Source organism: Stigmatopora argus, chromosome 15, assembly GCF_051989625.1.
Source record: "Stigmatopora argus isolate UIUO_Sarg chromosome 15, RoL_Sarg_1.0, whole genome shotgun sequence".
Classification (NCBI taxonomy): Eukaryota; Metazoa; Chordata; class Actinopteri; order Syngnathiformes; family Syngnathidae; genus Stigmatopora; species Stigmatopora argus.
In genome coordinates, this window is record NC_135401.1 from 2,217,259 (window position 1) to 2,230,148 (window position 12,890).

The 12,890-nt window shown below is 38.9% G+C and overlaps 1 protein-coding gene across 8 annotated transcripts in view; it reads left to right on the forward strand.

Moving 5' to 3' along the window:
* The window catches only part of zdhhc14 (zDHHC palmitoyltransferase 14), an 18,700-nt gene continuing 5,810 nt past the window's right edge, over nt 1–12,890 (forward strand). For 4 of the 8 annotated variants that reach the window (XR_013305118.1, XM_077620634.1, XM_077620639.1 and 1 more), the window contains exons 1-5: nt 1–503; nt 1,027–1,320; nt 6,733–6,893; nt 10,985–11,137; nt 12,331–12,468. Coding sequence is in view for 7 of the 8 variants with exons in the window: in XM_077620634.1 (XP_077476760.1) it covers nt 1,079–1,320; nt 6,733–6,893; nt 10,985–11,137; nt 12,331–12,468 (694 nt within the window). In the remaining variant the exon portion in view is untranslated. Of the gene's footprint in view, nt 504–605; nt 700–1,026; nt 1,321–6,732; nt 6,894–10,984; nt 11,138–12,330; nt 12,469–12,890 lie in introns of those variants that run through there. The other 4 variants (XM_077620636.1, XM_077620635.1, XM_077620641.1 and 1 more) reach the window with 4 other exon arrangements.

The window sequence follows — 12,890 nt, forward strand, 5'->3', positions numbered from 1 at the left end:
GACACAGTCTTGGTTTGGGGGAGGAGCTTGCTGGGAGTCTCCCCTCCTCTCCGCTCGGCTCCCATGGTAATGGTGCTAGCGAGGGTGGCACTCCAGCCCGTGAACCGGGACACAATGTGAACGGAACGCTCATTCGGAGGAATTTACAACTTCTTCTTGTGTCTTAATCCGCGACGCAATGGAATGGTGAATATCTGTAGCGAATGGCCGACGCTCCTTGTTGGGGGAAACGTTGGCGTTTTGTGCACCCGCCGGTGGCGGCTAGTCGGGATGCCGGAGCTCGCTTGAGAGCAACCGTTTCCTCGCCATGTCTGTCGTGTTTTTTTCTTGGCTTTTGCCGTCCAAGTTCTTCGATGCCCGGCTCCGCGTTCGGAAAATTAAAGTTGTGAAAAGATGTATGTTCGCTTAGCCCTCTATTTGGTAATAAAGGGAGGAACGGCGACGACGTGACAACGACCCGGTCGGACTCGACACGACGGCCACCAGCGTGGCTTTCCCCCCCGGTAAGGAAGCGAGTTCGGTCGGCGTAGTTTCGCGTACTCGAAGGGGGGAACAAACACGTCCTGGAAGAGGAGACACGGTGCCGTTGCCTATCGCACGTTGTTGACAGTCTACTACACATTAGCCACTTCGGGGAGTGCGTAAAAAGGCTTTAGCTGGGAAGCCTAAAAAATAATTTATTGAATTTTATAGTCGCACGTAAGATGTCCGTCCTAGTATACGAGTAATTCAAAGTGCAAATGAAGTTATTTGTCAAATTGCGAGTCGTGTTAGCTTTAGCCGCACTTCAAATGCTACGTGAGGCTAGCCAGGTTGCTTAGTTTGCTAACAAATTGAATTACATTACTGTAGCAAAGAAGGGAAAGTTTAGTTTAATTTGGGTTGTAAACAGGTCTTTAGCGTGCTTTATTGTCTCACTTTTTTAGTCTTGTTTGAGTTTTGTGACATTATTTTCCCCTCTTTTTTTCAATCACAGGTATTTGTTTGTTAGCTTAACTAACTTCCACTTGTGTGTTATCTTTACAGGGGCACATCTACACTGGGATTGGCTCGATAAGGGCTTTCAAAAGGGCGATTCATGCATCTTGGAGTGTCCGAGTCCATGAGAGAGTGCGAGTACAGCCAAATAAGCACTCGCACCTCCACTCCGATGGAGACCCCTTTCAAGAAGAAGACCCCCCAAAAGAGGAAATGGGAATCCTTTCCTGGTCGGAATAAATTTTACTGCAATGGGAGGATAATGATGGCCAAGCAGACCGGGGTATTCTACCTCACGCTGGTCCTTATTCTTCTGACTTGTGGACTTTTCTTCACTTTTGAGTGAGTATTCGTTTTCCCAAATTTCTCGTGAATGTTGTTTTATTGACCAAGTGGACCAGCAATTATGTGGGTTGAAATGACGCAGGTGATGTGGAATAACTAGGATTGTTCTGGAATCGGTGGGATGCAAGACTGAATTATTCATCGTCCAAATTGTTGTTTTCTCGTAAGACGGTATTTCGGTGAGGTTCGTTTTGTTGTGCTACTGTTATTCTTTTTCGTAAGGAAAAGAGAAAAAATATCTATACTATTTTTAACTACCAATTGGATCCGATTTTTATTTATTTATTTTTGTAGAAAATCCGATACTGTCCAATTGTCCCAAATTAGATGTATCGAGCGCCGTTACCGATACTCAGACCAGTTCTACTACAGTAAATCCTTTTTTTTACATTAAAAAGTGGAAAACGGTAACTATCCTGTTTTATTTATTTATTCTTAGATTTTTTTTTCATATAGAAAGCTAAAAAAAAAAACTAAAGCACATTTTTTTTTGATCAAAAAGGCCAAAAATAACTTAATTTTAGCAGGTACATGTAACTTGAAGCCGTTACACATTTTATTTTTGCAGGCCGCATAAAGTGACGTAGCCAGCCGGATCTGCCCCCCCGGCCGCCATTTTGACAACCTGCCTGGTATGGCTGACAGTTTTTGAACAAACTACCGCATTTTCTCACGTATAAGCTGTATTTGTAACTAAAAAAATGATGACTGAACCAAGGGTACGGCTTGTATGCGCACAAGACTTGCTATATTCTTTCACCGGTAGATGTCGACAAAGTGCATTTAGTATTTGTTGGTTATTTTCAGTTTTGCAGTAAGAAAACAACCATTACTGGATGAATTAATTCCTTATGTTGACCCTAATAGTGCTTTTGATTCATACAGTATCTCAGAAATACCATGATTTTTCTTAAGATTTTCCCTGCCAAGTAACACATTTGTACTCCCTATTAAAAGCATGAATATAAAGCTGAAAATGTTTAATCGGGGCGGCTTTTACGCAAGAAATTGTAAAATTCAACAATTTTAAGGCCATTTTTAAGAGTGCGGCTTATATGCGAGTAAATGTTGGAATTAAAGTGAATGGGGTTAGGGTTAAAAGGATGAATATAGAGGTGAAAAATTTTAATCGGGGCGGCTTATACGCGAGAAATTGTAAAATTCAACCATTTTAAGGCCATTTTAAGGGTGCGGCTTATATGCGAGTAAATGTTGGAATTAAAGTGAATGGGTCACGTATAATATTAATGTCGGTATATGCTAAGGGCACGTTATCTGTTAGTACACGCTAATACTAACATGTCACTGCTCCTTGTATCAGTACAAAACTAAACGCGGTGATTATTAACCCGCCACAAGTAGACTTAGGCCATTCACATTTGCTTAGTTACAGTTTACTCTCCCTAAAGGGACTTGGCGCCGCATCTCAGCCGGTCTTTCTACCTCGCTATGGCTGTCCCAGTGTGGCCAAAGTATGTGGGATGTCAAACTCATCTATGTTCCAGGCTATATTATGGTTTCCTCCAGAGTGGCGTTATGTTAGCCAACCTATTGGACTATCTGGGTTCATTCATTCGTGTTCATGGCGGGCCTGATGTATGTTTCCCCCAAAAATATATTTTACGTATAATATGGGATGGTTCTGTTTCCTTTGGCATTATTTTCGGATGTTAAAGAGACCATTTCCCACCCAAATGTAGCAATATTAGCTTTCTGAGATCATTCAAATATTTGTTGAGTATTTTTTCTTGAAAAACAAAAACCTTTATAGAGTTTAAAAGCTGAAAAAAGTCCAGTAAAATGGTAATCCGCACTCTTGTTTACATTCAAACAGGTATTTTTTTGCGGAGGGTGATTATTTCTTCAAGATGGCGATATGAATTGCATTCATAGACGTCAAAATAATTTTTGGGGGGCGTTTTATCTGTTTATCTTTTCTTTATTTTGAAATAAATAACCGTATCGGTATTGTTTTTCGTCTTTGCCACCTTGCCGTTTCCCGCATGTCGTCTTTTTATGCGCTTATAAGCCGTACCCTGGGTTCAGTCATTTTTTTTGTCCGACAAATGCGGCTTATATGCGAGTAAATACGGTACATTTTATTTTTGAGAAAAAATATCAAGTCGATACTTACAATTTTCTTTCAGGGGCCGCACAAATTGATGTTACAGTCCGGATATAGCCCCCAGGCCACTTGTTTGACACGTGTGTTTTCGATAGACGCTGTCCCGAGTACTGAGAACATGCGGGTTTACCACAGGACATTGTTCTTCTCACCTTTCGACTAATCACCGTCATCAGAAACCTGGTCAGCACTAGATAACAATCCTTCTCCATCATAGGCTGGTTGAATAATGGCTACCGTTCACTATCTTGGCGAGAAATTTGCTCTTTGGTCCGTTACGTCATAGAACCCCAAGACCAAATGTTCCAACGAGGATTAGGATAGCCAGATCGAGAGTTTTTTTTTTTAAATAGGTTTACGAGGTCATTTGTCATGATTATATTTTTAAAAATGTTTTCTGCAATTGGACTGAATAGGGAATCCGCTTTATTCTGTTTGCTAGTAGAAATGTATATAAAAAATCATCTACACCATTAAAGTATTGGAAAAATATACTGTATTTTCCGGACTATAATAATATATATATATATATATATATATATATATATATATATATATATATATATATATATATATATATATATATATATATATATATAAAATATTATATATGTCTTGTGTTTTTTTCACTCTGACCGTCAACAGCTTATGTTTTGTTTTTAAACATAATTGAGAGTGGGAGATCTTTAAAGTGATTGAGATCGATGAATGATTATGTTGAATATTTATACTATGAATGCCATTTTTGTTTGATTTAGTATCTGAGCCAGGCCAAATTTGCCGCCGATCATTTATTTTCGAATCCTTTTACGTCCTTTAGGGAAATTTTGTCGTTTTCACGAGACGGCTCGCTTGTGTTCCTGTTTCCATGGCAACCACGTTCTCTTTCAAACCTGTCTGACATCAGATAAATGGTCTCCATAGCAACAAAACCCATAAAATCTAAGTAAGAAAGTGTCGAATTTTCAGACAAAAGTAATCAGTCCCTCTTTTGAGTCCGTCCAATGTCAAATACGGCTCAGTATTTCTAACCTTCTGTGAATGAGTGACTGTCTTTTTCACATATTTATTGATTTGTGTGTACTAGAGTGCTTCAGAAGGACATCTTTTCTTTGCTAAAACGGCTAGCATTTCATTTTGAGCAATACTCTCGACAGTATTTCAATATTTCGCTGATGTATGACTCGCTGCGTCTGAGAAAAGGTTCATTTTTTTCATAGATTTGTATGGATACAAACCTTGGAGACGGACAACCAATCATAGCAAAGGACAATTTAGCGTATAATTATACGTTATTGGAATGTGGGAGAAAACCGGAGTACCTGGAAAAAACGAATGCAAGCCCAGGGAGAACAAACAACTAATCACACTCATGGGTAGTCACAACTTAGCATCCAATTAGCCTAGCATGCATGTTTTGGGGATGTGGGAGGAAACCGGAGTACTCAGAGAAAACCCACGCAAGCCCGGGGAGAACAAACAACCAATCACACTCATGGCTAGGGACTATGTAGCATCCAATTAGCCTAGCATGCATGTTTTGGGGATGTGGGAGGAAACCGGAGTAACCAGAGAAAACCCACGCAAGCCTGTGGAAAACAAACAACCAATCACACTCATGGCAAGGGACAACTTAGCATCCATTTAGCCTAGCATGCATGTTTTGGGGATGTGGGAGGAAAACGGAGTACCCAAAGAAAACCCACACAAGCCTAGGAACAACGGGCAAACTCCACATAGTGAACTAAATGAGCGTAACCCATATAACCTAGCAGAGTTCGATCTTGCTCATTGATTGGGTGATGTTATGTCATTCATCAGATCAATATAGCAGCATACCTAATATCGCTAATCATTTTAGTATGTACAGTAATGGAGCATATTTCACTATTGCTGCTTTTATTCAAAGTATCATTCTTACAAGATGGAATTTTCAAGCTTGTATTTTGTTGGGTGACCTTTTGCATAGAGAAAGGGTGCTCGTCCCCAGCAATTCGCAACAAAAAACCGAACCTGCTAACGATGCTTGATTTTAATTAACACGAACCAGCAGTGTATTTAATTCTTCTGGGTTCATGTTTATATCACCTGCTTTCTCTTTTCATGGAACCCAACTAAGCAGGCCTATAAATAGTTTAGGCCTGCTTGTATGAATATCACAAGTTGGCACAAATTAGTCAATCTAACAGTGTCATCACCCCCACCTGCAGTCTTGCCATATGAAAGATAATTGTAATTATTTTTTTAAACCAGAATCACATCAATTTAAAATCGAATTCGAAATGATCAGCCCTGACACGCTCAATTAATAACCAAGTGTGGTGGAGATCCAAAAATAATGAACGCTAGCTAACAGTTTCTTCCAAAAACTTGCAATGTTGACTATTTTCTAGCCATTTTTTACACTTAAATTCAACTCTATTGGCAAAAACACTCCAAAAAAGCTACACATACTATGTAGCATCCAATTAGCCTAGCAGTCGACGGAAATATTGATATTTAACATGAGGCCGTAACACGCCTCCACCTTTATACACCTCAATACGCTCACTCTAATAACCGTTGAAGTGTTAATTGGATTACATGAGATTGTTTCATTAATCCTGGATTATGATCAGACGTGTGGGAATGATATCCTCTTACTGGGAATTTACTAGCAAACTGCTTAATATGTACGCACACGGTTTGCTTGGCTGTAGTTTTTACTCTATATTTGTAAGGATTTGTTTTGTACAGTTCAACTAATCCGGTGTGCAGTCGATTGGTCGCCGGTCTTTTGGTCTCCCAGACCGCGACAACGGGCGACCAAAAGACCGGCGACAAAACAAGTTAAAACAACACGGTCTACGCATCAATAAAAGCCAACGATGGCCATGAGCAGTTTCACTGAGCCGACGTTTGAGTGTAGAAGAGTTTGTATGTACATGCGCTGTCCCTTTAAGAAGCTACGTTCGTCAGGGTCTTAGCAAGTTCTCCAACAAAAAAACAATAAAAGTCCGGGAAATTTTGAGCTTTTCTTTAGCCTAATAATTAATAGGGCATTAAGTATGACTAAATAGTAATTCACAGTTTGTATTAAGGGAATTTGAGCAACGATTTCAATGGTAATTATCACTTACCTTCCGGGCGACCAAAAGACCGGCGACCAAAAGACCGGCGACCAAAAGACCGGCGACCAAAAGATCGGCGACCAAAAGATCGGCGACCAATCGACCGTGTACCAAATAATCCACTGTACTGTTAGCGCAGTTTCTGATTTATTTCTTGGTTTCATTGGTTTTCAGTTGCCCGTTCCTGGCTCTGCAGTTGACGCCGATTATTCCGGTCGTAGGAGGAGTGCTTTTTGTCTTTGTGCTGGGAACCCTGCTGAGAACCAGTTTCAGCGACCCGGGTGTGCTCCCGAGGGCCGGTCCAGATGAAGCAGCTGATTTAGAGAGGCAAATAGGTACGAAAACCCAACAAATACCCAACTTTTTTGTTTCCTATTATGACAAATTTTTTCTTTGGAAAAGTAATCCGGGACCAAACCCGAACGTAATGGACTTCTTACTTGATTTCCGTTCGAAATGAGGTCTCACAAACGCCAATAGGGAGGATTTATAGTACTTGGGGTAGCATTTATATCGACATAATTGGAGTGTTCAAAGCGTAGGCTCACATTCCTTCATTCATACACCACTGGGAGCAATTTCAATGTCTTGTTAAAGACGATTAGAAAGTCAGCGGCTAGAGGAGGGATCGATTCCTTATTCTTTGGCTGCCGGACAGCAGTAATAAAAAATAAAAATAAAAGATTGTTAAACGATTTGAAGTCATAATGCGATATAGTTGTTAAGTCCTTGACTTCTGTTTGCCAGTTCTAGACATCATTGAACAAACTGGACTGGTTTTAATTCATCTAATTAGGAAACTAAGATCTTCGTTAGCTTTAGCAAAGGCGCTAAAAGTACATAACGCAGTGCTGCAAGAATATGCTGAAAAAGAGCAACATTGTAATATCTGAGGATCTCAATATTATACTTGAAGTAAAAAAATGATAACAAGGCTTTTTGAAAATGAGCACAATTTTATATAACATTGTCATCATTCATTTTCACCAATTCGGACACATGATAAAATAATGTGAATTTTGAGCTTTATATCATTGCATACCTGTCAACCTCTGCCAATAACTGCCCTTATAAATGATTATGATTCCCCTTACAAACCCCCAAAAAACCTTACAAACACCGTACGACTCGTACGGTGTTTGTAAGGTTTTTGGGGGGTTTGTAAGGGGAATCATAATCATTTATAAGGGCAGTTATCGGCAGAGGTTGACAGGTATGTCATTGCTTTGTCATGACGTAGTTCGCTTTTTTTAAGGCCAAATATGCTTATAAACTTACTGGTTGGTCGCACAAAGGCATTTCCTCAGTGTTAAACTACTTGTCGTGACTTCACCCTCATTTCAATGCTGTCATTTGTTTGTCTTTCTGCAAACACGGAACAATAGCAGCCATCTTGTTAGCGTGCTTCATTATATGTGCAGTGTTCCTGGTTTGACAGCTCTTGGTTGCTGTGTTTTTGTTAGATGTTGAACATGACACTTGTTTTACAGTCCATTTTAAATCTATTCTGCAAAAACACTGCTGAAATGGTGGAATCCAATTTCCATGGGTTTTTTCCGCAATCTCCGTCGCCCAGTCTTTGCTCGTGCAAGTCTCGACACGGGAAGATTTACATGGCAAAAATCCCGGCCACATCTGTTTGCTCTTATCCCCGTCATCCAGCCTCATTCAGAACCGCAACACCAATCAGACTAATTCTGATTTGCAATGAAAATACTCCATGTCCTCGCTTCTTTCTCATTTTGGAATTCACCATATGGTGTCAAAGAACGATTGGACTCCATTTTAGAGTTATTTAGCTAAATCTATTTGCACGCCAGAGACTCCGCTCACTAAATAATTGTTTATTTTTTTGACCCAGTTCTGTTTTTTAAGAAGCCCAGTCCATTTAATATGTTATATGGTCAATTATTGGATTGACCCAAAAATATATACCGTATTTTCTCGCATATAGGCCGTATTTCTCGCAAAAAAATATGAGGACCGAATCCAGGGTGCGGCTTATATGCGCACAAATTAGACTTGACATGCACAAAACTGCAACGTGACTAAGACGAAACGCCATAACGCAAGACAATGCGGCCGATATGGTCATTTATTTCAAAATAGAGAAAAGATAAACGATAAACAAAATTTATTTTCATGTCTGGGAATGAAATTCAAGAAATTAAAACGTATCTTGCATAAAATGTTTTTTTTTAAAGATTTTCCCTTCAAAGTAACACATTTGTACTCCCTATTAAAACCATGAGGTGAATATTGTGAATCAGGGGCGTCTTATACGAGAGAAATTATAAAATTCAACCATTTTAAGGCAATTTTAAGGGTGCGGCTTATACGCGGAGACGGCTAATATGCGAGAAATTTCGGTATATTCATATTTTTTATGAGAATCAGGTCTGTTCAGTTCAAATTAGAGATGCATGCATTGTCAATTCTGAAACTTAAGAGTTGTATCAGGAAAAGCTGAAATATTCAGTAATTGATTCACAAGTTTTCTCTAACTGAGCAATTAGTGGCAATGTTGCAGGGATTATTGATTAAAAAACAAGCATGGTCTTGGCTTTGTTATTGGCTGATAATGATTCTAAAAAAATAACGCTCATGTTAATTACAATGGGCAAATTTAGTTATACATGATCATAGTCTGACTTAGAGCTTTAATTCCTTTTTAGTTGTTTAAATGCTGTTTAAAAACAATAAAAAAAGGTCAAATGAGCAATCACAGTTTATCCATCCCTCCTTTTGAACTGGACACAATTTGTTTTCTCTAATTTGCTCAATCTAACAACTCTTTCTTGCCGTCTGGCATAAATCCGCCGCTTGGCAAATTCAAAAAGGCTCTTTGAAGTATTAATCAGAGTTAAAGATGGCCAGGGCTTTCTTCCTTCCGTCGAATACGAGCCAAGCTTGACGCCGAATGTTAGGCTGCCAGCGGAGGAAATAGATTTGAGATGGCTTAAGGCTTAGAAGACTGAAAGGAGGAGGGTCAAATCCATGAAAGATGCCGTGATGTTAAGCATCAGTCAGCAAGGCTGTTTGAAGTGGAGGCGCGATTGCACGAAAAAATAAAAATAAAACACCACCTGGAATTATGGCATTTGCTTCAAATTTCATCCGATATTTCCATGTTCGCAAATATTCTGGGTGGTATGCGCCCAATCTTTCAAAGAAAGTACATGCATGTTTCAACAAGTCCATATTCATTGCTTAGTCCACACCCTTAAATTCATGTTTTAAATTTGGCTGTATTTGTTTTTCATTTATTTGAGCGTCTCAAAAGATCATGTGCTTTTTCTAAATGGAAATGTCTGTTTTCCTTCTTTTTTTTCCCTATTAAAATGAATTATAAACATTGAATTTATTTGAGCAGTTAACTACTCTTGGTGAAAATGGAATTTACAGGTCAAAACTAAAGGAGAACACCCAAATAATAGTGAGTAAGACGATGAAATGAATACATAAAAAAATGTATAATTTCTTTATTATTATTTTTTTATAGCGTTCAAGGTGGAAAATTACAATAAAAACACAGTGCAGTAAAATCTGTCCTGTTTCAATCCCTAATGAAAACTATTAAAGCCCTAATGACTCTTTTGCTGTAATCTTTTGGGTTCCGAATATTAAATCTGACCTGCACTGGAGTCAAAGATTTTAGCCGCATAATCTGATCCCCTTTTTATTCCCCAGGATCAAACACTTATCTAATTTTATTATCAAACTGGAACACCTCTTAGCTTTACTCATAATTAGTTTACAGGCGCCTTTAACCAAATGTTGTTAATCTTGATAGACAGGTTTATATGAACTCAAGGTGTGTCCATGAAAGTCATATTGGTTTGTATATACTAATTAAATTCTGGGTATGGCTCTCAAGGAGTTACAGTTAAAAATATGAATTGTTTATGTCTCTCTTGGTCCAAAAGGTTCCCGAGCCTTGTCTTAGACGCAGCAGTTACTGAAATCTCAGCTTGTGGACAAAGTCTAAGACATCTTATGCAGAGTTGCCAACCTCCGTCGACCCCATTTCCGGAGTTTATCCGCAGTGAATGCGATTCACGCAAAATCGATATGCGCTGAAGTCGCACAAAACGAAGCATGCTCCAGAATTTTTAACTTGGATGATTCATAATGCACCCGAGTTACCGAATTCTTCCAGTTGAATCAAGATGTTTTGAATTTCAAGGCATTTAAATTGTAGATTTGGTACTTTTCCGAAATGTTTGCTCCAAAAAAGTGACAATTTTTGGGGATTTCCAGAGTTTGCCTTGCATTTCCGGGTAAACTCCTGAAATACCGGAAATTCCGGAGTTGTTGGCAGCTCTGCTTATGTAATGCAATGCATTGTGGGAGTCAATGTCAGCTGCTTTTAATAAAGTTAACCATAAGTAAAGTTCTCACTTATTGTCTTTCTTATCTTGCTTAGATGTGGCAAATGGCAGTACAGGTTACAGACCGCCCCCCAGGACCAAGGAGGTGGTCATCAATGGCCAAACTGTCAAGCTGAAGTACTGTTTCACTTGCAAAATCTTCAGACCGCCACGTGCCTCTCACTGCAGCCTCTGCGACAATTGTGTGGGTAAGTGAAACCCGGGGTCTTATATCATAGTTCCAATTTTTATAGATTAGATTAGAACTTTATTTCATCCCGTATTTGGGAAATTTCTTGGTTGCAGTAATAAGCACAGACACAGAAGACATTGTAGAACTAGTTAAAAAAAAACTGGAGCCACACACAAGAAGTCCACAAGGTGGTGACCTTCTGCAGACTGAGACTGAGGTTACCGTACAGTCCCTCAGTAGTCTGGAGGTTTTAAAGATCATCTTCCTTGCCTAGATCCTCCTAAGATGTCCTATCGTCTAATCCATTTTTTTTTACAATTTAAAATGTAGAACATGTACTCGAGTTGAAACCGAAGTAGCCCCAAAAAATGTAATCTATAAGTAGTTCTCAGTTTTCAAATAGGTTATTGAATACTACATCACTCTCTTGTGATATTGCTTTATTGTTATTTGGATTCACTTTATTAGCCAATAACCATATTGTAATATTTCAGAAATTAACTGCCTCAGTTGACGACCCATTGGATACATTTCCAGTTGTTCCTAGATACCAAATCAGTGGATAACAGTTAAAAAGCTTCCCAGCTGTCGTCTTTAATAAATAAATCAGATATCAAAGGCCGGTAGTTTGGTGACAAGCACTCTGGCACTCTTGCTATATGTTATTTTTTTTTCCCGTATGAATTAGCTTATGTAACGCCTCTATTTTTCACACGTGTCTATTTTGCCTAGACCCAGGGGGACACTTCACTTTGCCCCAAATCTCGCACAGATGTGGACTCCCACTGGGTGGTTAGATGCTCTGAAGTATCTGGGCTATTACGTTCAAGCAAGAAAACCAGTGTTCTTAAATGAAGCCATGCATAATTTAAAGTGCCTCATGTACAGTATTTCAAGTACGCCTGCACTAGAAATGTCCCAGATCGGATCATGTGTTTAAACAAAAACTAATTTTTAAAATATATATTTTTACATATCAACTGACATTGGTGGTAATAGACATCCAATCAATTTTGACTTGGAAGGCTGATATTAAAAAAAATGAAGCAAGAAATGTTTAAATTCACTATGTCGATATATTATTGCAATTTATTACATGAATACACACTGATATTTTTATTTTATTTTCGCCAGATCCTACTTGCTAGAATTAAGTTCACCGAAGTGAGCAATTTTTGCAGCAATTTTTCTCCTTTGTTATCCACACAGAACGTTTTGACCACCACTGTCCTTGGGTGGGGAACTGCGTAGGAAGGAGGAACTACCGTTTCTTCTACATGTTCATCCTTTCGCTGTCCTTCCTCACCATATTCATCTTTGCCTTTGTCATCACACACATCATTTTACGTGAGTAAAAAACATCAATGCATACGCAGTACTGCTTACATGATAAATTTGTAGCGGGCTCTCCGCCATGATTTGCAGGAGACAATAACTCTAGTGAATCCATTCGGCGGCTCACAAGAATTCGCAATGAAATTGTAATAAACTAGAGAGTATCTTTACTTTTTATTCATTTTCTGAGTGAATATTAGCATGAAATTAGCAGACGAGATTTCTAATGATCATTGTTTGAAAGAGTAGAGCCAAAGCTGCAAATGTAGAACGTTCATAATCAATAGGAAAAACTCATTGAACAATGCAGGGAAAGTATAACAGTAACGATGGCTTACAAATAAACCTCTTCTTTAGTAGTTGCAAGAAGGGGGGCCCGGTTTCGCCGGTCCAATCTGCTTGTTTAGAACCAAAGGACAATTGTTCCACTATTT